The 27,812-nt window shown below is 30.5% G+C and overlaps 5 protein-coding genes across 6 annotated transcripts; 3 read left to right on the forward strand and 2 right to left on the reverse strand.

The window, feature by feature from the left end:
- The first annotated feature begins 5,068 nt into the window (after window positions 1-5,068).
- Window positions 5,069-8,469, forward strand: LOC124944495 (alpha,alpha-trehalose-phosphate synthase [UDP-forming] 5-like). 2 transcript variants are annotated; one of them, XM_047484754.1, is made up of 5 exons: window positions 5,069-5,231; window positions 5,485-5,527; window positions 5,597-7,675; window positions 7,739-8,012; window positions 8,087-8,469. In XM_047484754.1, the coding sequence occupies exons 3-5, from the start codon at window positions 5,646-5,648 to the stop codon at window positions 8,384-8,386; spliced, it is 2,604 nt and encodes an 867-aa protein (XP_047340710.1). In that variant the 5' UTR covers window positions 5,069-5,231; window positions 5,485-5,527; window positions 5,597-5,645; the 3' UTR covers window positions 8,387-8,469. The 2 variants fall into 2 exon arrangements, with proteins under 2 accessions (XP_047340710.1, XP_047340711.1); XM_047484755.1 differs by having other exon boundaries at window positions 5,600-7,675.
- A 1,101-nt stretch (window positions 8,470-9,570) lies between these two features.
- Window positions 9,571-11,811, forward strand: LOC124944798 (RNA-binding protein 34). Its single transcript, XM_047485141.1, has 6 exons — window positions 9,571-10,352; window positions 10,448-10,506; window positions 10,576-10,645; window positions 10,756-10,881; window positions 10,950-11,078; window positions 11,162-11,811. The coding sequence occupies exons 1-6, from the start codon at window positions 9,666-9,668 to the stop codon at window positions 11,654-11,656; spliced, it is 1,566 nt and encodes a 521-aa protein (XP_047341097.1). The 5' UTR covers window positions 9,571-9,665; the 3' UTR covers window positions 11,657-11,811.
- An 83-nt stretch (window positions 11,812-11,894) lies between these two features.
- Window positions 11,895-13,771, reverse strand: LOC124944799 (uncharacterized membrane protein At4g09580-like). The gene is made up of 3 exons (XM_047485142.1): window positions 13,358-13,771; window positions 12,355-12,880; window positions 11,895-12,264 (listed from the first exon to the last, which is right to left on the reverse strand). Exons 1-2 carry the CDS (start codon window positions 13,594-13,596, stop codon window positions 12,604-12,606), a joined length of 516 nt encoding a protein of 171 aa, XP_047341098.1. The 5' UTR covers window positions 13,597-13,771; the 3' UTR covers window positions 11,895-12,264; window positions 12,355-12,603.
- Window positions 13,772-16,986: 3,215 nt separating this feature from the next.
- On the forward strand, window positions 16,987-18,309 carry LOC124945254 (inositol-tetrakisphosphate 1-kinase 1-like). Its single transcript, XM_047485652.1, has one exon. The coding sequence runs from the start codon at window positions 17,120-17,122 to the stop codon at window positions 18,128-18,130; it is 1,011 nt and encodes a 336-aa protein (XP_047341608.1). The 5' UTR covers window positions 16,987-17,119; the 3' UTR covers window positions 18,131-18,309.
- A 2,273-nt stretch (window positions 18,310-20,582) lies between these two features.
- LOC124910099 (transcription factor MYB53-like) lies at window positions 20,583-21,556 on the reverse strand. The gene is made up of 2 exons (XM_047450720.1): window positions 21,294-21,556; window positions 20,583-21,216 (listed from the first exon to the last, which is right to left on the reverse strand). Exons 1-2 carry the CDS (start codon window positions 21,554-21,556, stop codon window positions 20,583-20,585), a joined length of 897 nt encoding a protein of 298 aa, XP_047306676.1.
- Between the last annotated feature and the right edge of the window lie 6,256 nt (window positions 21,557-27,812).

Below are 27,812 nucleotides of genomic sequence, written 5' to 3' on the forward strand. Positions count from 1 at the left end.
TACATAATTAAAGTATATTTCAGAATATTATTTCATTTAAATTAATTTAAATCAATACTCTAATAAGATATTTAAAATAAAAATAATTTTAAATAAATTTAAAAAAAATTATTCAAACTCTGATTTCAAAGAAGTTTGAAAACCTTCTTTGCAATAGCTTCTAAATGTAGTCATCCTAGTTTAAAACAATGTGGAGGGTCATTTCAGGAAGATATTCACCATTTCACCGTGCAAAAAATATTGTTAAAAAATATTGTTCAAAATGCAATTTTTTATATATAAAAGTACAAATATGTTACGAAGATTTTTCATTAAGGAAGCCTTAAGATGAAGTCTAGAGTAAACTGAGGAGTCGTGCAAACAAAATAACCATTTAACCTAAATGTAACATTTGTAACTATTTCTTAGCCCAACTGGGCTAACAAAAAAAAAGTAAACTTGAGTCTCATCTCATTACCCTTGAGGGATTTAATTCACACAATTTTCTCTATGTCATAAACTCACCAAGAACACCCTTAATAAAGGGAAAAAAAAGAGTTACTCACAAGCTGCATATTTTATTGTCAAATGAACAATCCACACAAAAAAATAAAACGAAAGAAATTTGAGTAAGATTGAGATATTTTTGGTAAGTCATGAAGCTAAGTGAAAGTCAATCAGGTATTGTTGACATTAGACATACAAAGCATGAAAGCCAGCATATTGGTCCAAAAGACATATTCATGAAAATAGTTATTATATATTCAACAAGCAATTAAGAACCTTTACAGGTTAGATTCTCCTAAAAGGAATAGAAACTCCATTTTGATTTGGGGATTTCTGGTTATCATTATTGGAATAACTGCAGCTAGCCAAACATCACAGAATAACATTTAACATGTCAAGAGAAAACGCAATTGCAGATCACCAATTAACAGGGTTTATTCTAAACAAAAAGCCTCCTTGGAATACATAAGATACATAGGTGTGGTTATACACAATAATTGGTTTAATATAACGTGCAAAAGACAGAAGAAGTAAACACAGTACTCACAATATCGCACGCGATGCTGCCTTTACCTTCGTGAAACTCAGCTCAATGGGAAAAGAAGCTTGCACTTGTCTTCCGCTGCTAAAAGAGGTACAAACATAGGGAGACTATATAATTGTCAAATTGGATAAAGGTATGGTCTCAAACTGAGGTGCTGATTTGCAACCCTTAGGATGAAAAGGCTCAGAACTCCTCTTAAAAGCATTATTAAAATTTAATACACAAGTTTACTTTGAGTTAAGCATCATATGATATGAATTAAGCTGGTGTTTTTTTTTTAGTTTGGGAATAACAATCCTATGTTATTGTTTTTCTTCTGTTGGAATGCTTGAAAACTATTCTAGAATGCATGTAAAGGAAGCAACAATGCCAGTTTCAAAGTGTTCATGCACACTTTGCGACAACAATTGAAGCTTTGCATCTTGGTGGTGCAATTTTTTTATTTAAAAGGAATCTTCTACATGAAAGCTATTGTGATTCTAGACAAATTATATTTTTTGTTTGTCGTAGAGATACAAAATTCAGATGTTTTACAGGACTAACAAAAGGATTGAGAAAATGAAATGATTAATGAACTCCTTAGCATTAAGAAAATCCTTTGTGACGCTATATAATGTCTGGTAAGATGGCAATATTAAGCAAGGCTACAATAAGATATAATGCAATAACTATTTTAATGATATGGTGCTTGCAAAGTGCAAACTATTCCCGCAAGAGACAGTTGAGAATTGGGAGTTACAAATGAATGCCCATCAAAGACTGGCTAAGGGTTAGGCTCTAGCCTCTAGCTAGGTCATAACCATAAATGTCATATTGTGATCATTGTAACATCAAGGTGAATTTCTTAAGATGAATTTCTTAACATTAGGTTCTTAAGATGGTCATCTAACAAACTAGACATTTCTTAGCATTCACACAATGTTCGATGATCATCAATTTGATTAATTGCTCAAGATTCAAAATTCTAACTAGGGTGGTCAATCATGTTGAGTAATCATTAGTTATGTATAAGTTAAACATTAGGACATCAGTTATTTATAAGTTAAAGTCACATTAATTATGTGTCAGGTGTCTAATCAACATCGAGAATCCATATCATAGCAGTAGTAAATAATTCAACTTTGACCAATGCTATTTTCCTTAAACAACTTGTATTATATTTACCATTAATTCTATTTTTAAATATTACTTATGATTTATAAATACTTTTAAAGATCAAAATCTCTTTCTTTTCTTTGTTGATTGTTGGTGTTGTTAATTTAATTATGAAATATGATTCTGCCAAAGAAATGCTGGAATAATTAATGAGATTTAGGAATTTCAAATGCATAATAATATGTGGGCAAGGAGATTGTATTTGCATCAAAATTCATCGATTGGCAAAAATTTCCAGAAATACCTTTTTGCAAGCACATACCAAATTCATTCATTGAATGAATTTTCGCCGCTGGACATGGAAGGCTAAACCGGTTACAGCTGATTGGAAATCGGGCGAAAGCTAGACTTACATATGATTCGATTCTTTGAGAAAGCTTTTTACAGAAAACGCCACCACTAAGAAGAAGATACTGTGTTCTTTTTCATCTCTTTTGTTTGAGTTAGGATCTGAAAAATTATATATACGTCAATATCTCTCCTTTTCATCTCATTTTTGTATTTTTTTAATGTCACTAAGAATATTTAAAATTATTTGTATAAAAATGTGGATGGATGGATGAATACGTGGTTTATTCATATTATAATTTATTTATTTTAAAGAAATATATATTCTTGTATATTTAATAAATGTCGTTTTTAACATTTGTATGTATTCAAAATGGATTGAACTGAACATGAAAAATTAGATTAGGGTTACATGTATGTTTGAGCTCGGGTTAAAGTCGGGTCAAAGTCGGGTGGATTAAACATATAAAATGTGTGCCCTTAATTCGCACCACTAATTAAACCATTAAAATAGTGAAACCTACAAAACTACCTTTGATTGGTTGAGTGTTGGTATAATGATATTGTTTATATAATTGATTAAATGATAATAATGGTGGAAATAATTTGATAGGGAAATATAAGGAGCAATAATTGAAAGCAATGGACACGTGTACCGTCACACTTAATAATGTTGTTTTATATGTGACGTGGTAGTTATGATTTTTATGGTAAGTGGTCCGTTTTCAGTCAATACCACTTTCCACGTGTATCTACCGAATTTGTTGGCTTTTTTACAATGGAGCAGTAATTTTATATAAACAATTAAAACCAAAAATACATTTATTGCCGTGTAATCATGCTCTAACAAATTTGACTTAAGTGTCAAAGTTCACTAATTACAGTAATTATGACAACAATTAATCACAGTTAAATCTCACTTTATATTATTAATATTAAACCTACGGCTATAGAATATCATTACATTTATCACTTAAGACTTTCATCGAACTATACACTTTTATCATAATCATTGACTTGTTGCTTACACTTTTTGATGGATTTTAAAGTTACCCAAATCAATAGTTAGAGTTAAAGTCTTTATATTTAGATTTTTTTAAATATTATATAAATTTTAAATTGCTTTAATACCTAAATTTTAGTAAGTTTATGTACTTGGTTGATCTTGTATTATTTTCAAATGATATTATTGCTGTTTTAAAATATATGTGGGTCAGGACCAATTGAGAAAATAATAATAATTTTTGGACTTGTTTATTTGTTATGTTATGTATAAACATTTAGTGAAAAAACATATGATATTTTATAATGAAAAAAATATGATATTTTTACAACGGTGTACAGTAAGAATTCCCTCAATAACCGAATAGGGCAAGAATGTTAGTAAAAAAAATCTCAAAATAAAAAGGGACGGATGATAAATGTATTCCCACCTCGACCCACTATTATCTCTACATCAATATCATTCTTATCATCAACTAAAATATTCAAATATCCTTATTTTATTTTTATAAATTTTAAATAAAAGATACATTAATGAAATTTAACAAATTATAAAATACAAATATCTTTTTTTTAAATAAGATTAGTTTTTGAATAATACCTCAAAACTCTCAAATGATCAAGGTTGGTTCTTTGTTATTATTTAAATAACCAACTCAATCAAAAATTATTTTACTTTTTTATTCACTCAATTTAATAATTAAAATATATTTTTTTAATTATTATTTTATCACTATATATTAATATATTTTAAATATTTTTATCAAAATAAATTAATATCTCTTAATATAAATAATTACATAAGTATAAATAATATAAATGATACAGAGAGAATTTGAGTTAATTTGCGTATGGTATGTATTTAACTCATAAAATGACATTTATACATAAAAATAAAGTTATTATCCTCCTTATTTGTTAAATTTTTTTTTTCTTTTGTAAATGTGGTGTTGCCTTAATAAATACATTTAATGTCTACCACGGTAAGATCGAACTAATCGGTTAGTTTGATGCTATTAGTATATGTACTGCATGTATCTATTAAGAAAGAGACACATGTACAGTACAGGTAATATCAAATTAATCGAACTAAATCGAGAATTTAAAAGAGGGAATATGATTGAGAGGTAATTATTTGTGACAGAATCTAATTGATTGAAATTTTTTTACTATCCTCACAAGTTTTCATTTTTTCAATGTTAATGTAATTCCCTTTTCATTCTCTTTCTCCAATTTTTTTTCTTTATTCATTCCCATAAATAAATATTATATATATAAAAAAATATATATATATATAAACAAAGAATATATATTGTTTGAATGGAAGATATTTTGAATATATTTTGAATTAAATAGTACTCCAACACAAAATACAAGCCGTCCACTCTTGAAGCGATATCACTGAAATAAGACCGACACAGATAATATACTAAAATGTTTATAGTGTCTAAATACATAACTTTTTTCTTTTCTTTTTTCTTTTCATATAAACAATGATGGTATTATTATCAATTACTTATTTTCATCACACTTTTCAAAATATCAACTAAAAACCAATTTAACTTAAATAATTAAAAAAAAAGGTCAGGAGAATCTCTACAAAATTGTTGCAGAGAGAGAAAGAGAGAGTGAGAGTGAGAGTGAAAGTGAAGCTTCTGAGGCGGCGAAGGAATCTTTGGATCGAATATTTGAAGCTTCTTGGCGAAACCCACCCACCCACCCACTAGCTAGAATTCTTCCCTCTTTTGAAAGAAAGGTAAGCAAGCTCGTATGGAGTTTTCTACAGTTTAGACCACTCTCTCTTCTTCTTCTTCTTCTTCATGTGCTTTGTTGCTGTTCTTCCACTTTCTCTACAACTTTTCCTTACTTTTCTTCTCAACCATGTTTTCCATCTTGATTCATGCCCCCATTTCCCTTGTTGACTCTTTTCCACTTCCTCCAAATAGAATCTCCTTTTAATGTGTGGATCGTAATCATATCTTTTTCATTTCACCCCCTCTTTCTTTCAGTATCTCTGCCCTTTGAAGGAAGGAAACTGCTTATGCTTTCTGGGTATTTCCTCATTTCTGTAATAAATTTCCCATTGTTAATTAATTCTTCTTCCTGGGTTTTTCTTTGTAGAAGCTACCTGCTGATGATATCTGAGTAGTTTGAAGACAGTTTATTTATAATGGTTTCAAGATCTTACTCAAATCTATTGGATCTTACTTCTGGGGATTTTCCTTCTCTTGGTCGAGTTGGAAAGAGATTATCTCGAGTGGCCACGGTTGCCAGCTTCATGACTGAAGTAGACGACAGCGACAATAGTAATATCAGTGTTGGGTCGGAGCCTCCTTCTTCGATTTCTCAGGATAGGATGATCATTGTGGGTAATCAACTCCCTCTTCGGGCCGAACGAAGAAAAAGAAGAAGAACAGAGGATGGAGAAGAAGAAGAAGTATGGGATTTCAGTTGGGATGAGGATTCTTTACTTCTGCAACTAAAAGATGGGTTAGGAGAAGATATAGATGTCGTTTACGTGGGTTGTCTTAAGGAAGAGATCGACCCGATCGAACAGGACGAGGTTGCGCAAACTTTGCTGGAAACGTTTAAATGTGTCCCGGCTTTCATTCCTCCAGAGCTTTTCAGCAGATACTACCATGGTTTCTGTAAGCAGCATCTATGGCCTTTGTTTCACTACATGCTTCCTTTATCACCTGATCTGGGAGGTCGATTCGATCGCTCCTTTTGGCAGGCGTACGTCTCCGTTAACAAGATCTTCGCCGATAAAGTAATGGAGGTTATTAACCCCGACGACGATTTCGTTTGGGTACACGACTACCATTTGATGGTCTTACCAACATTTCTGAGAAAAAGATTCAACAGATTGAAGATGGGATTCTTTCTTCACAGCCCATTTCCATCTTCCGAAATCTACCGAACGTTACCCGTAAGAGACGAGCTCCTCCGAGCTTTACTCAACACCGATCTCATCGGCTTCCATACGTTCGACTACGCTAGACACTTCCTGTCCTGTTGCAGTAGAATGCTCGGCGTTTCTTATCAATCCAAACGAGGTCATATCGGGCTTGAATACTATGGCCGAAACGTCAGTATCAAGATTCTCCCTGTCGGGATTCACATGGGTCAGCTTCAATCTGTTCTCGATCTCCCCGAGACAGAATCCCGTGTCGCGGAGCTCCGTGACCAGTTTATGGATCGAACAGTCTTGCTTGGAGTTGACGACATGGATATTTTCAAAGGAATAACCTTAAAACTATTAGCGTTTGAACAATTGCTCATCCAACATCCCGACAAGAGAGGTAAAGTTGTCCTTGTCCAGATCGCTAATCCGGCGAGAGGTCGTGGGAAAGACGTGCAGGAAGTTCAGTCTGAAACTTACGCCACGGTTAAGAGAATCAACCAAACGTTTGGACGACCAAAATATGAACCGGTAATCTTGATCGATACCCCTCTTCAGTTCTACGAAAGGATTGCTTATTACGTTTTAGCTGAATGCTGTTTAGTGACTGCTGTAAGGGATGGAATGAACCTCATACCTTACGAGTATATCATTTGTCGACAAGGAAACGAGAAGCTAGACGATGCTTTAGGACTTGACAAATCGGTTCCTAAGAAGAGCATGTTGGTTCTTTCTGAATTTATCGGGTGCTCCCCTTCTCTTAGTGGTGCGGTTCGTGTTAATCCTTGGAACATCGATGCTGTCGCTGAAGCTATGGATTCGGCTTTAATGGTTGGAGATTTTGAGAAACAAATGAGACATGAAAAACATTATAAGTACGTGAGTACACATGATGTTGCTTATTGGGCAAACAGTTTTATGCAGGATCTTCAACGTACCTGTAACGAACATGTCGGTAGGAGATGCTGGGGGATTGGTTTCGGTTTAGGTTTTCGGGTAATCGCAATGGATTCTAATTTCAGGAAGCTTTCGGTTGAGTATATTGTTTCGGCTTATAAGAGGACTAGAAACCGAGCTATTCTCATAGATTACGATAGCACGATGACTACGACAACTCTTCCTAGTTCCGCGAGCACCACTTCTACTCTTTCGGAAGCTCGTGAAATCTTAAACAGTTTGTGTGCGGACCCGAGAAACGTGGTGTTTATTGTTAGCGGGAAGGACCGCAAAACGTTGTCGAAATGGTTTTCATCCTGTGAGAAGCTTGGAATGGCAGCTGAGCATGGATATTTTCTAAGGTATGCTGTCTTCATTGTCTCCAATTTTGGAAATTCAAAACATAACCGTGTGTCGTGTTTCAGGTCAAATAGCGAGGAAGAATGGGAAACTTGTGTTGCAGTTCCTGACTTCGATTGGAAACAAATAGCGGAACCTGTAATGCAGCTTTACACGGAGACAACTGATGGTTCTGCGATTGAGATGAAGGAGAGCACGTTAGTATGGAATTATCAGCACGCGGATCCTGATTTCGGTTCTTGTCAGGCTAAGGAGTTGTTAGACCATCTGGAGAGTGTTCTCGCTAATGAATCGGTTTCTGTGAAGAGGGGGCAGCACATAGTAGAAGTTAAGCCTCAGGTTAGTAATAGTTGTTTCCTTCATCTTTCAATTACAATTATAATTACTGAAGAATCTGTGTGTTGTTGATATAGGGGGTGAACAAAGGACTTGTGGCGGAGCGATTACTAGCCACGATGCAGAAGAAGGGGATGCTTCCGGATTTTGTGTTGTGCATTGGAGATGATCGGTCGGAGGAGGACATGTTTGAGGTGATATCGAGTGCGGCTAAAGGCTCGTCTCTGTCTCCTGTAGCGGAAGTGTTTGCTTGTACGGTTGGGCAGAAACCGAGCAAGGCTAAGTATTTCCTCGAGGATTCTACTGAGATATTGAAGATGCTTGAGGGGCTGGCAGCTGCTTCAGAGCAGTTTGCAAGGAACCCATGCTACAATTAAATTGTTTGATGAATTATAGTTTATTTGTGACATAATTTGCATCTTATATATTGGCTTATTATGTTTGATATGGTTGGTTTGTTTGTTGTTGATGATGGTTGTTGTCTATAGGTTTATTCTTAAAAACTACCATCATATTATGACTGGACCATTCATTAGAAACAAAGGAATGAAAAAAATTAACTCTTTTGGGACAACTATTTTGAAGGGAATCCTAATACCCTTTTCACACATCAACAAACAAATTTAAATTTATGATTCTCAATGTTTCAATTAAATAGACCTTCTAAAAGTAAATCACAACTCCCAAAACAACAAAAAATGATATTAAAAATCATGGGCCTCTTATTATTATTTAAAATAATTATATTCACAAAAGATAACGAGTTAAGCACATAGTCATAGCATGTAAACAAACTTAACCATTTAATTATGTATAAAACTTGTCGCTTGACAAACTCGGACTCAGGACATCGAGGAGACTGAGAATATCCACCTCTAAATTAGAAGAGGGGATTAAAAATGTGGTCACAAAAAGGTTAAACACACAACCCGCAAATACACTTAATTATTTAACCAGACGCAAAATTTGCCGTCTGACGGACTCAAACTCAAAACCTCTCAAAAAGTTGGGATATCTAAATTTTGTTACCGTTAAGTTAGAAGAGAGAATAAATAATCAAAATTCAATAATTAACTAACAAGTTTTGATCATATGCATAAGTACATAAATTTATAGATTAAATTGGATAAAAATGCATATTTTTTCCTTGATATTAATGTCCCTCATGGTTTCATATAAAAAAAATAAGTTAAACCATTCTAACTAAAAACTGAAATAATACTCTAGACGATGCATTAATCTCCGTGGTTATTATCAAACTCAAATTCGTTATAAATAAGTTGCCTTGATTTCTTATATTTTTTCAATATATTATTATGATTTACTAATAAAAATAAAATAGGGAATTTCAAAGTTTGACATAATAATATAAGGAAAATTGCTTAAATAACATAACTAAAAGATAGGATCTAAAATATATTCTTAAAATCTTTAAGTCCAAATTTGTAGATATATCAATAATATAGGGATGATTTTGGTATCCATATTGTTTGGTTGGACTTTTAATGGATTCCTGTTATATGTTTTCTTAAGAATAAAAAAAAACAGTGGCCGTTTAAAGGAGCAGCCCGACCCGCTAGAGCTAGGGTTTTATTTTCAAGACGCTGCATTCGCTAATTCTCTCTCCGTCGTCGTCTTCCCGTTTGTCCGACGAAGATGGCGAAGAAGACGAAGGAGCTAGGAAGCCGTAATAACGTTAACAATGGCGATTCTATTTCTGGTTCCAGCATTTTCAATAAACTGTTTGGAAATATCTCGGAACAGCAGACTACAACCTCTCTCTTTTCTGACGATAACCCTTTTCGAAGAAAAGCCCTTGATCTTTCCATTGAGGAGAACAAAGCAGGTGGAGATGAAAACCCTGATTCTGCAAAGTTGTTGAAGAAGGGGGAGAAGAAGAAGAAGAAGAGAGAGATAAAACCTAGTTTGGATTCAGATTCGGATCACGAAGAATTGAAGAAAAAGAAATTGAAGGTTTCCGTCATGGAATCAAAGGAAATAGATGGCGAGGATGAGAAAGAGATTAATAAAAGGAAGAAGAGAAAGAGGGATATGCTAGAGGCGCAGTATGAGGCACGCAAATATGGGACGCCGGTCGTGAAAGATGAAGGCGCTAAAGAAGGACAAAGTGGGGAGGCCACTACTGGGAAGAAGAGGAAAAAAGTCGATGATCCCGCAGACATGATGGTTTCTAAGGAAGGTTTCGATGATGAGGCGAAGCTGTTGAGAACCATTTTCGTTGGGAATTTGCCTCTGAAGGTGAAGAAGAAGTCTCTATTGAAAGAGTTCAGCCAGTTTGGAGAGGTGGAGTCTGTGAGGATTCGGTCTGTTCCTTTATTGAGTGTAAGTCCTATTCTATTACTTGTTTCTCTTAATGTTTTGCTTGTGATAAATATCAAGTCTTTAACTGTCTAGATTCTCCCATTATATCTATTCAGACTAAATTATCAAGGAAGGGTGCAGTAATCCAGAATAAGGTCAATGATGCTATTGACAGGTTAGTGAGTTCTTGTTATTGACCTTCATTCTCATACATATGCACTCATAATTCTCATTGGTTTTGCAGTGTTCATGCATATGTTGTTTTCAAAACAGAGGAATCTGCGCAGGCTTCTTTGGCCCATAACATGTCTGTGGTATGTCACTATATTCTATTGGCTTTGATTGATCTAGTTCAGTTATTACTACTATTAATATGATGATCTTTGGTTGCCTATCGATATCATATTTCTGTTTGTATGGTCAGGTTGGAGGAAATCATATTCGTGTTGATAGGGCATGCCCTCCTCGTAAGAAAATGAAGGGAGAAGATGCTCCTCTCTATGATTGCAAAAGGACTATTTTTGTGGGCAACCTTCCATTTGATGCAAAGGTAAGATTGTGATTTCTTTCATTATGTTTGTTCTCTTAAGATATCAGTTACATCTTCTTCATATGCAGGAGGAAGAAGTTTATCAACTGTTTGCAAGCGTCAAGGATTTGGAACCCAATATTGAGGCCATTCGACTTATCAAGGATTCTCTTACCAGCATGGGAAAAGGCATTGCTTATGTCTTGTTTAAGAATAGGGTATTGTGTTGATTTCAAATGAAATTATCTAAATTTTAACTACTTAGTATGTAAGTTAAGCTTTGATAATCTGTGACTTTCAGGGTGCTGCTAACTTGGTTGTAAGGAAGCATTTGAAGTTGAGGGGTCGAGATCTTAGGCTTTCTCATGCCAAACCGGAAGCAACCACTTCATCTAATAAGAGAAAGGAGACAACAAGCTTCGAGAGTAACAATTCAACACCAACCAAGAAGATGGCAATTTATTCTACACCACAAGGTAAAATAATCCCAAAGGTGGCTGCTAGCACCTCTTACCAGGGTTTGCGGGCAAGCAAATCAGGCGTTGAAAAGAAAGGTAATCTGCATAATAAGAATGCCATGAGAAAACCTACGCCTGTTGGAGAGGCAGGAAGAGGAGGAAACCAGAAAGAGAGGTCAGGCAAAAGACCTGCTGTTTTAGCCAGAAAGAATAAGGCCTTGGCTAAGGCTAGGGCCACCGAGGGTACTTCACAACAAGCTGGGAACAACAAACGCAAGATGTCGAACCGCACTCCAGAGAGCACCCAAAAGAACAAGAAACCCAGGACATTTAGATAGAATTTTGTTTGTTTATTTCAGCTGTTGTTTCATTTGGCCTGAGCAATGGGAACAATTTGTTATTTTGATTTTTTATTTGCAATAGGTCTCTGTTTTATTTACCATATGAATTAATGTTACTTTATCTAAATGATAAAAACAATTTTGTTTCTTTAGTTGCCCAAGAGATTGACTTTTCATTCCTATGATATTGGCTTGACCATCATCCTTTTGATAATTATGTATTTTAGTAGATTAAACAAACAAATAAAGATAATTTAATTGCATAAACAGTTATATACATTTTTGTTGTTCAAACTAACTGTCCAATAAGATAAAATGAAATCAGCACATGAAAATCATCTCTTTTATATCATAATTTTATTGATAAGCAAAACAGTGGCAGTATTTTAAAAGGATGATAATGATTTCTTAATCCCATGGCTATAGAGGGTTATTTCCTTCCTTCCTTCCGTGTGTGTTTGTGTGTCAAACCTAACCTAGGACGACTTGCTCTTGCTCATCAGTGTTGGGATAACCGATAAGATGCCAATGAGGAACATTGTGGCTATTGAGTTTATATCGTATAGATCACCAACTGATCGTAACTCACCAATTGCTAATCCCGCCTGCACACAGCGCCATAAGAAATATATATCAGTGTCGATTTTTGTAAGTGAGGGAGGAAGTATTATCAGAACAGAAATAAAAAAAATTACCTTTACAGTCACGTAAGAAGCGGGTATAATTCCAATAACAGTGGCTGCAAAGAAAATATGGTAAGGCACGTCTACAATTGGCGAAGCAACATTAATAAATGTATTTGGTAATGTTGGTGTCAATCTTAGGAAAAGCATGTAGTTCAGCAAGCTTGTACTTCTCTTGGCTATCTGTAAAAGAAATTAGAATCGTCATACTCTACTCCTCTAATACATGCCTCGTATTGCTCACAAGATATTAAGATTAGGTTAAACCTGTTCTTGAAAGAAATTAAGCTTGTCGGGCCATAGGGACAATACAAGAGGCCTGCCAACCATTTTGGATAAGAAATAGCAAGATGAAGCACCAGAAGTTGCACAAAACACAACCAAGACCAGACCTTTGAGAACTCCAAAAAGCGCACCAGCCAACAATGACATGAAAACAGTTCCAGGAATCATAAATGTTTGCATGAAAATATAGACGATGCAGTATCCAACAAGGACTTGGATTGTGTAATCACTTGTATAACTCTCTAGATGATCCCTACAATTACAAAAGTGGCACACATAAGTCTTAATCAAATTTGTTGCCCAGAATCACATTTGAAAGAGTGAATACCGAATTTCATTGATTTAGAACTATTTGAAAGAAAAGGAGGAAAATAGAAGCATACCATCTCATCAGATAGAATTCATGATTTTAACTTATAAAGAAACAAAAGGTACTCTAAAATGGATGATTAATTTGAAAATCAGATCTTCAAGTTTTCCTTATCCCTAGTCAATTTATTGGCTTCAAAACAACCCATCAGATAAAATTAGCTACAGAAGCATTAGAGCTCTACTTCTGACCTCAAAGTCCAGATCTTTTTCTCTTAAGCTAACAACGTAAAATATTCACCAATATATGATACATGCAATTACTTTAGAAAACGATAATGATTTCATCTGTTTCGAATTAATGAAAACCCATAATAGATCTCTCATTGCATTTGCCGATTACAAGTGTATATAGAATTACCGGAGGATTTGCAGATCTTCTAGGCTGCGAGGAAGCTTAAGAAAGCTATAATCTGAAGAGGGCATGGTTAGATAGACTCCGAGAAGCCCTAAAACGAAAGTGAAAACGACACTGCAAGCCACCGCCAACTCCCACGATGTAAGAGGGAACTTGTGAGACGCTGATTCCCTTCTTGTATCTCGAACAGCGCCATTGGAATCGAGAAGGCAGGCGGTGGTTCCTTGTTGTTGTATCGCCATTCTCCTCGATTCCTAAAAGTGGATTGAAGAAAGAAAGAAAGAAAGAAAGAATGGGTGAAGAAGATGAGATAATTGAAAAGGAGGTTTATATAATTTCCTCCGTCATTCCTCGTGGCTTTCTTCTACGGCTCTGAACCTCCATCAGTCAACATTTTATGAACAACGCTGATGAGAGAGAACATACCATTCGCGTGTTTGTAACCATAAAATCCAAAGGTCCAGGAAATTTAAATTCACAATTAAACAATCATATTTTAATATTTTAAGCCTTTACCTATTTATTTTAATAATTATATTCAACAATTTATTAATTTTAATAATTCAACCTAAAATTTACAAGTATACTTTATAATCAAACAAAAATAAAATAAATAATCAATATAAAACAAGCCCTAAGAAATGTTAGGTTATTTTGTTTACAAAATATATATTTATATTTCAATTTTTAATTGGTTGAATTATTATATATTTTTTTTAAAATTTAATAAAAGTAAAATGAATGTGATAGATAAGTTTTTAATAAAAATATTAATGTTCAATCAAACAAGCTCTAAGAAATAAATAAACTCTTCATTAATACTATGAGTTTACACTTGTTGCATATATAAAATAGATCTAATGACAACTATACAATAAATTCAATAACAATTAATGTTTTCTAAAAAGTTGTACTTAATATATAAGGCTTTTCATATTGTTTGGTCCACACTTACATTTAAATACAATTTTGAATTTTTATTTTTATTTTTATTTATTTAAAGGTTCATGTAAATTACATATAAATAAAAAAATAAAATTAATTTTCAAGAAAAACGATTAATTACCCGCCAGATTTTATCGACTTTTTTTGAACGATTATCAAAAAAATATAATATTAATAATATTATGAATATACGAATCTGACGACTATTACTAACATTGAAAGTTCGACAATTTCTCTAGAACTAGATAGTTCAACAAAAAATAATTAGGATGATAACTCAAATATGTAGGCTTACTATATTAGTCGCATCAATCTAAACTTCACATCAACAACTCAAAGATTCGGGCATCACCCAATGAATCTCAATAATACTGCACAAAAGACTATAAATACTAATCACCCATAGACAATGCAAAAGTGCGTGAGTTATCGATATAACATTTTCGTGACACATTCAACAACGATTAGTCACAATACAACATTTTTTTATGCACATATCATTCGTAATAATTTCACAGTGAATAATGCTTAATCTAAAGAACGAGATTTTGGATATAATTTATTATATTACAAATACATGATCAAAACTAAATTTATTTTAATTTTAAAAAACAAAACAAAATAAGAATAATTAACCTGACACTCTACAGTCATGATCTCCACTTTCATTCAAAACGCTTTCAGATTAAATCGAACTTGTGATCTTTTGGTCTTTAAGCGACTCCTACTATTAAATTATCTTGATGGGGTTTAAATTTGTAAACTCTAAAATATTTTGATAATTTAAGTTGATTTTTTTTGGATGACTAAACTTTATTTTTGTAAGGTCTAGTACAATCCTTTCTCATTAGTCTATTTTAAATTGAATAGTTTTACTGGAAAATGAAACTAATTTTTTTATAAGACTTATTGTAACTTTAGTTATTGTGTGAATTTTTCTTTTTAAAAGTGACTTTTAAAATTAAGACCATGTAATAGAAGGTCTAGGAAGCACCGGCTGGATTTTTATGAGGTGAATTCACTCTATTAGGAATAAAGACATCTAGGCTCTAAATCATTCGTCTAAACCATCAACTTAACTAAATTTAGTACGATAACCCACTCAATTAATTGAACCCATTAGGCCGTCACATTAATACTTACCAAAAACAAACTCAATTAATTGAAACCATTATGCTGTAACATTAATACCCACAAAAAATGGTTTTGGTGAAGGAATAGATAAATTAATATTATTATCTATTTATATATGAACTTATATTATAAATGGATTCCAAATTTAATTTTCACTGGATTAATCAAAAATAAAAGAAGTATAACCAGAACTCATTTTTTAGTGTGATTTTTAATTTTTATTGGTGAGGATTTAAAGATGCATAGTTGACCAAAAAGGTCGTAGGTTGTTTAACGAATCAATTAACTGTCGTAATTAATCAATTATAGATGTAAGAGATAATATAGGAATCTAAACCAATTGATTTGTTAGTCCTTTTAATAAAGTTTTCTGCATGTGATACTGCTAAATATATATTAATATAATATATGTTTCCATTAATCTATCTCATTAATCAAGACGTTGTCACATGTCAATAATTTGTAGTTTTCTCTATTCCTATTCTTTATTGACAATAATCTGTTTTTTTATCAAACATTTTAAGTTTGATTACCACAGATAAAGGTTTAAATAAAGAATTGGGCTAGTTCCTAATTTTTTTTTCATACAATTAAAAATGAAACTATTTTATTTATTTGTTTTTATAGTTTAGAGTTTAGACAGTTGCCCCTCCATTAAGTAAGCCATATTCCAAAAGATTGGCCCACTAATATTCAAGGCCCAATATTACAAAGAATGACTTTACAAACAATAGCTCATTTCATTCAGATTTTCTTCAATATGATAATAAAGTTATAAAAATCTCAAATTTTTATTTTATCTTTATTATATTTATACTATAAATATTAAAATATATTACTTTTTTTTTTTAATTATATTCCATTTTTATATTATTATTATTATTAATTTTTATAATTTAGAAAGAGAATTTGAATGTGAAAATAAGAGATTGACTGATTTTTTTTTTTTTTTTTTTTTCTCTCTATTTTTTTTATTTTTTTTTTATTTTTTCAAACTAATGATACAATGTCACACGTTTTTTTCATTTTTTCGTTCTCTTCCCTCCTCCTATCACTTAATTTATTTATTTCTTATAAATATTTATATAAAATTATCCATTAATAATATTTAAAAATCTCAAATTTTAAACCGTAGACAAAAACTCTAATTAAAAAAAAAAATAACGTAAATTAATTATAATAATATGATAATAAATAATAAATTTTAATTGTAAGATAATACATGTTTTATTAAATATATAATTATAAAGTAATAAGAATAGTACTATTTCAGAATAAAACGTTTTTTCTACTCCAATATACGGGCCCCACATAATAATCCAGTTATCGAATCTGGACCGTTCATTTTCATTCGCTTAAATCCGACTCTTGGCTGGTTCGCATTTCATCTGGTGCGGCGGGAATCAGCATAATATGATTAGAATATGCCACGTGTGAAAGGGCCCCACCCATTTGTAATCTAACCGCTGTTAGTGAAAGTAAATTATTTATTAATAAATTATTATTTTCTCTATCCTCTCTCTCATCATAGGTGCTATCAGCTCTCTTGTTCTTCGATTCTGTTCTCTCGTTTATTGAATTCCTAGACTGAAAATTTATTCTCCTTGTCGGTCGAAATCTGTTTTTCGATTTTTTGTTTGAAAAAGGTTATGTTTTTGGATCGGTTTCTTGTATAGAAGATCATCAATGGAGGACGCTGTGAAGAGGAGGAGATTCGCGGTCGGTTACGCTCTTGCGCCGAAGAAGAAGCAGAGTTTCATACAAGATTCGCTTGTGAGTCTATCGGAAGAAAGAGGAATCGATCTCATTCAGATCGACACCGATAAGCTCTTGACAGATCAAGGTCCGTTCGATTGTCTTCTCCATAAACTCACTGGAGACGAGTGGATACGTCAGTTGGAAGACTATTCATCGAAGAATCCCAATGTATTGATTATCGATTCGCCGGAGTCCATTGAGAAGTTACATAACCGTATTTCAATGCTGGAGGTCGTGACTGAATTGAAACTCGAAACGGAAGGTGTTTCATACGGAATTCCAAAGCAGATTGTGATTTACGATTCAGATACTCTGTTGGATCCGAATGCATGGGGTAATGGATTGACGTTTCCTGTAATTGCAAAACCCTTGGTTGCTGACGGGAGCGCGACATCGCATAAAATGTCTCTTGTTTTCAACAGGGAGGGTTTGAGTAAGTTGGAGACTCCAATTGTGTTGCAGGAATTTGTAAATCATGGTGGTGTTATCTTTAAGGTGTATGTTGTTGATGATTATGTAAAATGTGTGATGAGGAAATCATTGCCTGATGTTTCATTGGAAAAAATGGATAGTCTTGGGAATTATTTATCGTTTTCGCAGATATCAAACTTGGCTGCTACTCATGAAAGAAATGAGGATAAATATATAGAGACTATGAATTTGGAAGATGCAGAGATGCCTCCATTGACATTCATTACTGATATTGCTCGGGGACTAAGAAAAGCTATGAAATTGCATCTTTTTAACTTTGATGTGATTAGGGATACTAGAATTGGGAATAGATATTTGATAATTGACATAAACTACTTCCCTGGTTACGCGAAGATGCCATCTTATGAGACAGTGTTGACGGATTTCTTCTGGGATGTGTTATCGAAGAAAAGAGATGATGGTTCAGCTGAATGCTCAGGTGCGAAATCGAAATCAGATCTTATATAAGTAGATAATTTCTTTCAGTTTTGCCTCCAAATGACAATGAATCAATCAATGGTGTTCTTTAATCTTTACAATGTACATTCCTAAAGGGGTTTGATGATGGGTGAATCCTATCTATCTATAATCGTTTCCTTGTTTACCTGAAGGATTGGTATAATTCTTGTTTTTAAAGCAGAATCTTATTTTGTGCTATTGCATTGTCTTCTTAATCTGTTGTGGTAAAACATGTCTGTGGGAATGATTTTGCCAAGAACATACAATCCCTTTCAAGTAACTGTTAGTGTCCTAATAAATTAATCTTGATGAGTCTTAATCTGAATCTTACTAGCTTAGATTATGAAGGATTGCAATTGATTCAGCTGCTTATTACACAATTCAAAGTTTTGTAATGTTTTCCTTTCAAATTTGAATGTCTGGAATAGGTCTGGTTTCGAATCTAAATGGTAAGTTGTTAATATGTTTGGTTGTTTGTTTGATATTGGATCAAGACAAGATCTAGAGCTTGGTTGATGTTGGGTTACTCAACCTATTTAATCATTAAACTTACACAAAAAAAAAGTCTTGTTCTTGAATATTTTCTATTCAAGAGTAACAAGATATTCAATTATTTATTTTTTGAAAAAAAAAATACTTTCAATTCACAATCTAGAACATCATATCAAGAACATTGGGGGTAGGTTTCTGGAAGATGAGATAAAAAAAATGTAAATTTTGAACTAAAAAAGTTGGATGGATTAAGTCAGTAAATTGGTGTAGTCATTATTCAATAGAAGAAATAACTCCATTGTATTTGTATTAGGTATTATATAGCAGACTTTTATGGTGCTAAAAAGTGATTGTGACAAATTAATTACCAAATTAGAGTGGAATTAAATCAGTCTCTTCTTTCTTATCTAATGATAACAACTCATGTACTTTTTGATTGACATAATTCCAATTAACATTTTTTTTACAACTAAGAACCATTTAGAATTTAAAAATATTTAAAATGTAAGTGTTATTTGAATAATCTACTTTTCACTCGTTTATCTATTCATAAATTAAATTACTAAAATATTTTATATTTATTTTTTAAAAATAAATATTATTATCTTTTTAAAAAAATTCACTAATAAATTAATTTTTCATAATTTTATATCAAATAAGATTATTTAAATACCTTAAAATTTCTATCTGAACTAGAGTTTAAATAGTAGTAATATATAATAATAAAATAAATTTAAAATAAAAAATAATTTAGTATTTTATTTAATGATATAATTAATAAAAGGAAAAATGAATTGAAATTATATTTAATTAGGTTGAAATTATTTAAAAATTGATATATATATATATATATATATATATATATATATATATATATATATATATATATATATGGATCATCATTTCAACTTGTGATTATCAGTATTTAAAGCTTGCTTATTATATAATCATAGACAAATTTTAAACAATGAAACTTCACAAATTTTAAATAGACCCATATATATGTATATATATTTAGCTTATCTGGCTTCCATTTGTTTTTAATCAACTTTTGATGTTCTCACTCTTTATTAAAGATGACCATAAATCTTGACTCTTAGACCACTCTAAAGAAAATGATAATAATAATATGGGAAGTCAAAAAAGCCATCATCCAAGTTTATTTTCTATGTGAATAAATTAAGTATATATAACTAAGCTATAGGAGAAATTTAAATATACAAAAGATTATGGGAGAAGATAAGACAAAAGAAAATTAATAAAAGGTAGCCGGCTCAAACCAAATATTTGATCATTATTAATTATTTTTCAATCATTAATTCACAAATTGATTTTTAATTATAAGAAAAACACAATCATGATTATGAATTCATGATTATTCATGATTTTAAGATTTTAGAGCAATGCCAAAGATTATGAATTCATGATTATTATTCACATTTAGCAAGAAAACAACCTCCATTTACCTGTAAAATTATTCACAAATTGATTTTTAATTATAAGAAAAACACAATCTAGCTAGGTCTAGTAACCTAGTTGCAAAATTAAGCTTAATAAATTAAATTAAATTAAATAGATAGATATAAATCAAAGTCACTATCTCTGCTGTAGCTTTAGCTTGTTGAAGGCTGCTTAAAACTAACTCATTTTATAATCTCCAAATTAACAACTGCTCTAAATAAGTCTCAACTAATCTCATCTACTCATTCTACATTAAGAAAAAAAAACATTGCAAAATCACTCAATAAATTTATTTTAATTAATAATTAGGTTAAAGCTGCCAATCTTCATATATTATATTACAAACAAGAATACCCATTATGAAATGAACTGTTACACCAATTACAAACCTTCAGAAGAATATTCCATGCACAATAACATCTTAGAATTTATACATAAAAATAAATATTCAAGAAATTTAATTACAATAATACGAGACTTCGGAACTAGGGAATTTTGTTTTCATGGCTCAATAACTTGTCCAATTTGTCGAGCCGATGTAATCCAACGACGGTTCGTTGTTCATAGGGGTACATTTCTCCTTGGCCTCAAAGTCGGCAACTAATGCTGGCAGTGTATTTTCATTTTCGTCTTCAACCAGAAGGCCCCCGAGATCAAAAGGGTCACAACGGGAAGAAAAGTTGCCAAGCATTTGAGGGTTGGGACCCAAACCGGGGGCATCACCAAGGCCGGGTATGTTATTGGGAATATTATTGGCGCCCATGACTAATGCTTCCAAATATGAACTAGTTAGGTTTCCAAAAAGACTATTTATAATATTGGCATTCATAACTTGGAGTGGAAATGTGTTTAGGCTGGTTGCTTGCATTATGTTTTGTATAAGCTTCTCGTTTGCTAGTCGATTTAACGAAAGGTTCTCTTGTGGAATAAAACTACCGTCGCCATAGAACCTCATTAAGTTACTAAAGTTTTGATCGTTTAGTAAATGGTTAAGCTCATCGAGTATATCGACTTTGGGTAATGGTTGATGAGTCTTAGGATCAATACCCATTTTAAACAACTTCTTTGCCAAGTGAGTGTTCCAGTAATTCTTTATCTCATTATCAGTTCGCCCCGGAAGTTGAGTAGCAATTCTGGACCACCTTATATAATGGTAGAAGAACAAATTTATAAATTATTCAAACTAAAAAGACCATAAAAAAAATCAATTATTTCTTACTTGTTTCCAAGAAGTGAGTGAAGCTTGATAATAACTTGCTCTTCCTCCTCCGAGAAATTCCCCCGTTTAATATCAGGCCTAAGATAGTTATTCCAGCGTAACCTACAACTCTTTCCGCACCTGTTGAGCCCCGCTCGCCTAGGAAGGGCTCGCCAACTTCCATGGCCGTTGTTCTGAATGTAATTCATGAGTAGAACATCTTCTTCCTGTGACCATGGCCCTTTCTTCAAACCGGTCTCATCACAACAAGGGGATCTTCCCATTTTTTTGATCAAATGAAGAGATCGAGAGTGGGTATAGAAGGGAGTTGATGATGGTTAAATAGTGTAGGGATATATGAATATATAATTGGGAAGGTTTTGTTTGGCCAATAAAAACAAAGTATATAGCATGGTGGTCAATTTCAACTGGGATGGCTAGCTAGCTAGATCAAAAAAGCAAGCAAAATATAAGGTTGCCCATCAACCATTTATGGATTTTTATATGTCGACATATGGGACAAACACATAGATGTTCATATAGGGGGAGGAATCAATAAATCTAGGGTTAGGTTTATGCTAATGTCATCACCTCAAATTAAATATTTTGTCAAATGTCTGACTAAGATTTTCATGCACCACCATAACACGTATATATCATCATATTAAGACAAAATCAAGATTTTTTTTATTTATTTCTATTACACTTAATTAGCTTCATACTTGTACATATTATTTTAACATAATGTTTTCACTAACTCACCATAGTAGTAAAAAGAAACTTTCTTACTTAAAATTTCTAAGGTTTGATTTCTGCTACAAATGTTTTTAATTTAAATGGTGGTGTCGTATAGTTTATTCGGAGAAAAAAAACTACAAAGGAACAAAAATCTTAATTCTGCCGTGTCGAGTAGATTTTGGGATTTTTCAATCAACATTATATTCATTAATATCATAATCATCAATAATGTAACAATACAAAGAAGCTCCCTATTGGAATTACAAGATCAATTACAATTTAAAACATTAAATTGAGTAAGATTTACAATAACATGAACAAGTAGGTTGTCCTTTTCTAATCAAATTGAAACTGAAATAGCCTAAGATCAAAGATCAACCTTGGTTTTTGGAAATTTTGTATCATGTGGAAAAGATTTGTGTTCCTGTAATTAGTGCTAGTAGGCCTACTAGCTAGGTTTGATTTCTTATTCTCTATGTTTCCCTGGACCAATATGGGTTTGACCAATAAGATCATTAACCAAATATTTTAAATTGGGCTAACCCAATATTTTAAATTGGGCTAAATGGATTATGAAAGTCCCAGAGACTGGAAAAGTGATATCTCTTGGAAATTGACCAAGTAAAAATGGAACTGATAAATGGATAATAGGTAGGAATATTAGAGAAAATTTAAATATAGATATATTTTGTATTTATTTTAATCTCGGGTGCAATGACATAATTTTGTGTACGGTTTAACAATTTGAACATAATTGTATTTTAAATTTAATATTTTTTCTATATATACGCGTTTAAAATTGTTGAATTTATTTGAATGTCTTAAAAAAAATATATGTAACGTGGGGTAGTATTTGAAAAATTCGAAAAAAAAATATAGAATTGTTATTTTGTTTTTGCAGATGTGGTAAATTAATTACGAAAAAAAATTAATATGTTAAAAATAAGAAGACATAATATTTATTTGTTTGTGAGAAAAACTTAAATGACTAAAATTGTTATAGTTGAAGCTTATATAATATAACACAATTCAATGTTTAAGTCTTATTTAATAAAATTACAAGTTTGAAGCTTCAAATAATAAATGCGCCTAAATAATAAGGATTTATAACTTTTAGTAATATAAATATACATGTTTTTGTTACAATGTTTTTAATTCACAAGATATATAATATTTAAATATATATTAAAAAAAATAAAAGAATATTAAAACGAAATAATACGAATCTCCCCTATTATTATTCTAATGCAACTAAAAAATTTGAACTGATATTCACCTATAATCGTAATTTTAATAATTAAATTTATCACAAAAATTATTCCATATTCCTAAAATGAAATTGAAGCAATTGAATGAGTCCAAGAACCCCAATTAAAACAATTGAATCATCCACAAAATGACATCAATTGAATTCCAAACCTCACAAATAGACAAACATAAAAGTACAAGTAAAATCCATAAAGAGTTGCATAATTAGCTACTCATTTCTTCATCTAGTATATATTTATAAGATTACTTTGATTTTAATTCAACACATTAATAAATTAGTTAAAGTGAAAAAATATTATTTATGAAATGTTATTTTTCACTAAAATAAACTCTGGCTTCAAATTAAAAAAAATCAATTTTAATTTATGATATTATTACATAAATTTAGTGAGTTTTTTATAATCTAAAATAAGCCGTGATATTTCTTTGAATTAATTAATAATACATACGGACAATTTCGTTAATTAGAGAAGCAGAAATCATCTTACATTTTTGACCTTTCAGTGCACCATGTTTTGGAAATATGCCTTTTGTATGACTACGAGAAAACATGTAGTCAATTATTTCTTTTTTTTTTAATTTTCATCTTTGTTCCAAGATATTATTAATTATAAATAATAAGAACTCCAACATTAATTTTGATGATTGTGTGAATGATCAATTATTGTTATACATATATAATACTTTACCATATTTAATTTATAAATGATCTATACATTAATCATTTCTCAAACTTTTAATTTGATATGAAATCGCTTCAACCTTATAATTAAACTAAAAAATTAATTAGTTTTATTATTATATTTGTAGAAGGATTAAGAAGGATAAAATGTTTTAGTATATATGCCTTAGCATCATTTTTTGTGTGTTTTTTTTACTCTTATTTCATAGCAACTTTTTAAAATTAACACCCATCTCCTTCCATTTTTTAATGTAGCAAAAGAAATCTTATGTATTTTGGCAAAAAAAAAAACAAATAATAAAATATACAAATTTGACGAAGGTGTCATAAGAAAAACTTATATAACAAAAACATTTATCAATTATATATCTTTTTATTATCATATTTCACATATATCTTAATTTATTAATGCAAGTTTTATTATTTTAAAAAGAATAAGTATATATATGTTTACATGAAATGTTCTTTACCATTCTACAAATTAAGTGTTAAATGATTAAATTTTGAAGTTATTAATAACAAATTTGTTTATTTTCCCACTTTATACTTTAGCTTGTCCAACAATTTGAAGCTAGTTTATTTGTCTAATACATATAACTAAGTAGAATAATTGATTTTTCTGATTAGGACAATCAAAATTATATATTCTTAAAATAAACTCTTATTTAATATATATATATATATATATATATATATATAAAAGTCTAACTAAACAAGCAAGAATGAAAAAAATATCTTTTATCGAGAAAAGGTGATTGTGATTAAGGATATATATGTGTATATATAAGAAATTAATTGATGATTGTGGTTGTTAGTTAATTAATTAAGAGTGAGTGTAATATGTGATTATACTATCAATAGATCTTATTTAATTAGCCTATGTTTATGTTATATATATATATATATATATTCTCATTATCAACTGGTCCACATGCAATTTATGTCAAATTGACAAGATCCCATTGGATTTTATTATTTTTTAGTTAGTTATGTATCCAAATTGTAATCCTTGATGTGTTTATCCTCCATTATAGTTTCTCAACATTTTAATCTTATTTATCTATTTGTGATTACGTGGAGTTATGAAACAATCCTATATAAGTAATTATTTAGAACATAATTAATAAACTCATTGGAGAAAGTCAATAAAATTCACTAACTGATTAATTATAGCATATGGTAAGAGAGTGATATGATCAGATAGATTATGACTAATTTGGAAAGAATCCAATATAAATATCTCAATTAGTTATTGACTTTATTATATAAAAATAGCTATTGGATTTTAATAGTTTTTGCAATTAATATATAATTAAATATTGTTAAACTTATATTACATTATATAATAATATTAAAAGAACATGTGTAACTTATTATTTAGTGTCAACAACTTTGTCACATTAAAAATTTGGGGTTTTATTTTGGTTTCCTGTTTGAATATATATTGATCAAGACTAATTTGTTTCTTTTCTTTATTTGATTTTAGTTAAGACATTCTATACACATATATTTTAAAACTTTGATGATTAAAATATGGTTGTTGTTAAAAAGTTTCGTGCCATTTTGATAATATTTTTTTTGTGGGACAATATTTTGTTGTGTGTGTTTTAATATTTTTTTTAAAAATATTTTATGATTTATGCTATACCTAATAATAAAAATTAAATAAATAATAATTTTTTTTAAATAAATAATATATATTAGCATTTTATCATTTATATACTATTTTTGTTATTTTTTTAGATAAATACTATATAATCTATTGATCAAAGTCCATGAGAAACAACCTAACTAATGGCATATTCGAGTTATCACAAATAAATGAATCAATAGCAGTTCATCGTAAAAGAAAACGCAATCCAAAATCCAAGACACGCAATTGAATCTAAATGTGCCTAAGGACGAGAATTTGTTCAGAGGCTCTATCTAACCTCGCCTTTAAATGTACTGAATTGCCTATTCACTTTCTTATTGATCTTTACTTCAACAAACAAAGAAACCGATATCAGGTATCGGTTTAGATATTGATCTTGCTATTTTTATTAGTAATAAATTATTTTTTTATAAATTAGATTATTTATATTAGAACTATTTTTATTTAAAAAATTGATTTTTAATGATGACATTGAGAAAAGCACAATTTTTTTGTTTTATTTATTAAATGAGCAGCCAAAGAAAAATAGTTGTATATTTACCATTTTAACCTCCCATATCAACAACTTTACCCTTGCACAACTAGTTTATTTGTGCAATAAATATAAAATTTTACAAAATACTCATTAATATAAACAAAAGTTTGTTGATCAACAGAAAATTAGAGTGGACAGTGCCAACAACTTCTGCTACATTAGCAATGCCGACATACTAAATCTCAACAAAAACATCTTAGTTTTGTAAATAAATTGAGATTTTTTTTTGATAAATCATAAATTTTATATTATTTAAAAAAACAAAATAAGTGGTTGCAGTATAAACACAAACACAAAATATTTTTAATTTTAACGAAAATATTTTATTAATATTAATGTGAAAAAAGTATTTCAAAATAATTCTAATTACTATTTATAAAGTAAGAAAGAAAATATGGATAATATATTAATAGTAATTACATGTTGATAAAGTGGATCAAACAATGGTAAACTAAGTAAAATACGAGCTATTAAATAGTTCACACAACCCGTGCCTAGACAGTAGACACAAAATTTTGGTTTGTCCAATCTCAGAAAAAAAAGTGAAAACATTTTAGGATACCCTAGTTGTAGTTAAAATGAAAATAAAAATAATGTTTTTGAAAATAAAAATAAAAATATTAATAGTAAACAGATTAACAGAAATTGATTGAATTTGTTTTATCAAATATAGAAAAAATAATTGTTAGATTATTATTGTATGAAGTTGTTTGTTTTGGATAAAGTTTTCAACTTATATATATGTATATGAAATTTAAATGCAAAATCCAATGACATAGTTATTCGTTATAAAAAATTTAATTGAAAAAAAAAAGCAAAAGCAAATCACGTGGATATGTCTGACAAGAAAATGAGACAGAAGGACCATGGTCCAAGCTTCAAGGTCGACCACCTCCCTTCCTCATCCTCTAATCATGGCCAGTTAAGTCAAGATTTCTAATAATATTTTTTCACATTTTATCACTTTTATTATAATTATTATTTTTCTTTTAAGTTTCGTTCATAACAAAGATGAAAATTTTGTTTAAACATAATAATTAACTCTATGATCGACTAATAAATCTCAGAAAACATAATAATAATAATAATAATAACAATAATAATAAAATTATGATTTATATACATCGAAAGACTACGATTATTGAAAGTTCGACGATTTCTTCTCCACCGATAGTCTGACAAATCATTTGGATGATAATATTAGAATAATGAATTTAGTGGGATAAATTTAAATAAATTGTTTTTATGTTTTCTACTTTAATTAAACAATCTATACGTTTTATATAATAAGTCAAAAGTGGTTTTTGTTACAATTTTTATTAATTATTATTTTAGTACAGGCTAGTATTTTGAATTTATATTACAAATAATTGTACTAAAATCTTTAGTACAATTAAGGTGACCATGATAGTTTGTTATTTACGACTAAACTATTTTGTTATAAAAAAACCGTTGATCATTAATGATAGTAGTTGTTTGATATGTAATATTCATGGTATTATTTTTATAGCGCTTTTTGATATTTGTTTGAGAAAATTGGTAGAGTCGGTTTCTTCACGGAGATTTACAATCTCGACTATCTATTGGACATCATGTCAGTGTTCTTATTATTATTTCCAATAATTTATGTGTTTTTTTTCATGTTAAGTTTTTGTATCATAT

Source organism: Impatiens glandulifera, chromosome 7 (genome assembly GCF_907164915.1).
Source record: "Impatiens glandulifera chromosome 7, dImpGla2.1, whole genome shotgun sequence".
Lineage (NCBI taxonomy): Eukaryota > Viridiplantae > Streptophyta > Magnoliopsida > Ericales > Balsaminaceae > Impatiens > Impatiens glandulifera.

Excerpts from the sequence above, each read along its gene's own strand:
- LOC124944495 (XM_047484754.1), top strand. The coding sequence starts at position 5,646 with ATGGTTTCAAGATCTTACTCAAATCTATTGGATCTTACTTCTGGGGAT. Across the intron at positions 7,676-7,738 it reads GAGCATGGATATTTTCTAAG|GTCAAATAGCGAGGAAGAAT; the intron begins GTATGCTGTCTT and ends GTCGTGTTTCAG. Across the intron at positions 8,013-8,086 it reads TAGTAGAAGTTAAGCCTCAG|GGGGTGAACAAAGGACTTGT; the intron begins GTTAGTAATAGT and ends TTGTTGATATAG.
- LOC124944798 (XM_047485141.1), top strand. The coding sequence starts at position 9,666 with ATGGCGAAGAAGACGAAGGAGCTAGGAAGCCGTAATAACGTTAACAAT. Across the intron at positions 10,353-10,447 it reads GGTCTGTTCCTTTATTGAGT|ACTAAATTATCAAGGAAGGG; the intron begins GTAAGTCCTATT and ends ATATCTATTCAG. Across the intron at positions 11,079-11,161 it reads ATGTCTTGTTTAAGAATAGG|GGTGCTGCTAACTTGGTTGT; the intron begins GTATTGTGTTGA and ends TGTGACTTTCAG.
- LOC124944799 (XM_047485142.1), bottom strand. The coding sequence starts at position 13,596 with ATGGCGATACAACAACAAGGAACCACCGCCTGCCTTCTCGATTCCAAT. Across the intron at positions 12,881-13,357 it reads GAAGATCTGCAAATCCTCCG|GGATCATCTAGAGAGTTATA; the intron begins GTAATTCTATAT and ends TTGTAATTGTAG.
- LOC124945254 (XM_047485652.1), top strand. The coding sequence starts at position 17,120 with ATGGAGGACGCTGTGAAGAGGAGGAGATTCGCGGTCGGTTACGCTCTT.
- LOC124910099 (XM_047450720.1), bottom strand. The coding sequence starts at position 21,556 with ATGGGAAGATCCCCTTGTTGTGATGAGACCGGTTTGAAGAAAGGGCCA. Across the intron at positions 21,217-21,293 it reads CACTCACTTCTTGGAAACAA|GTGGTCCAGAATTGCTACTC; the intron begins GTAAGAAATAAT and ends CCATTATATAAG.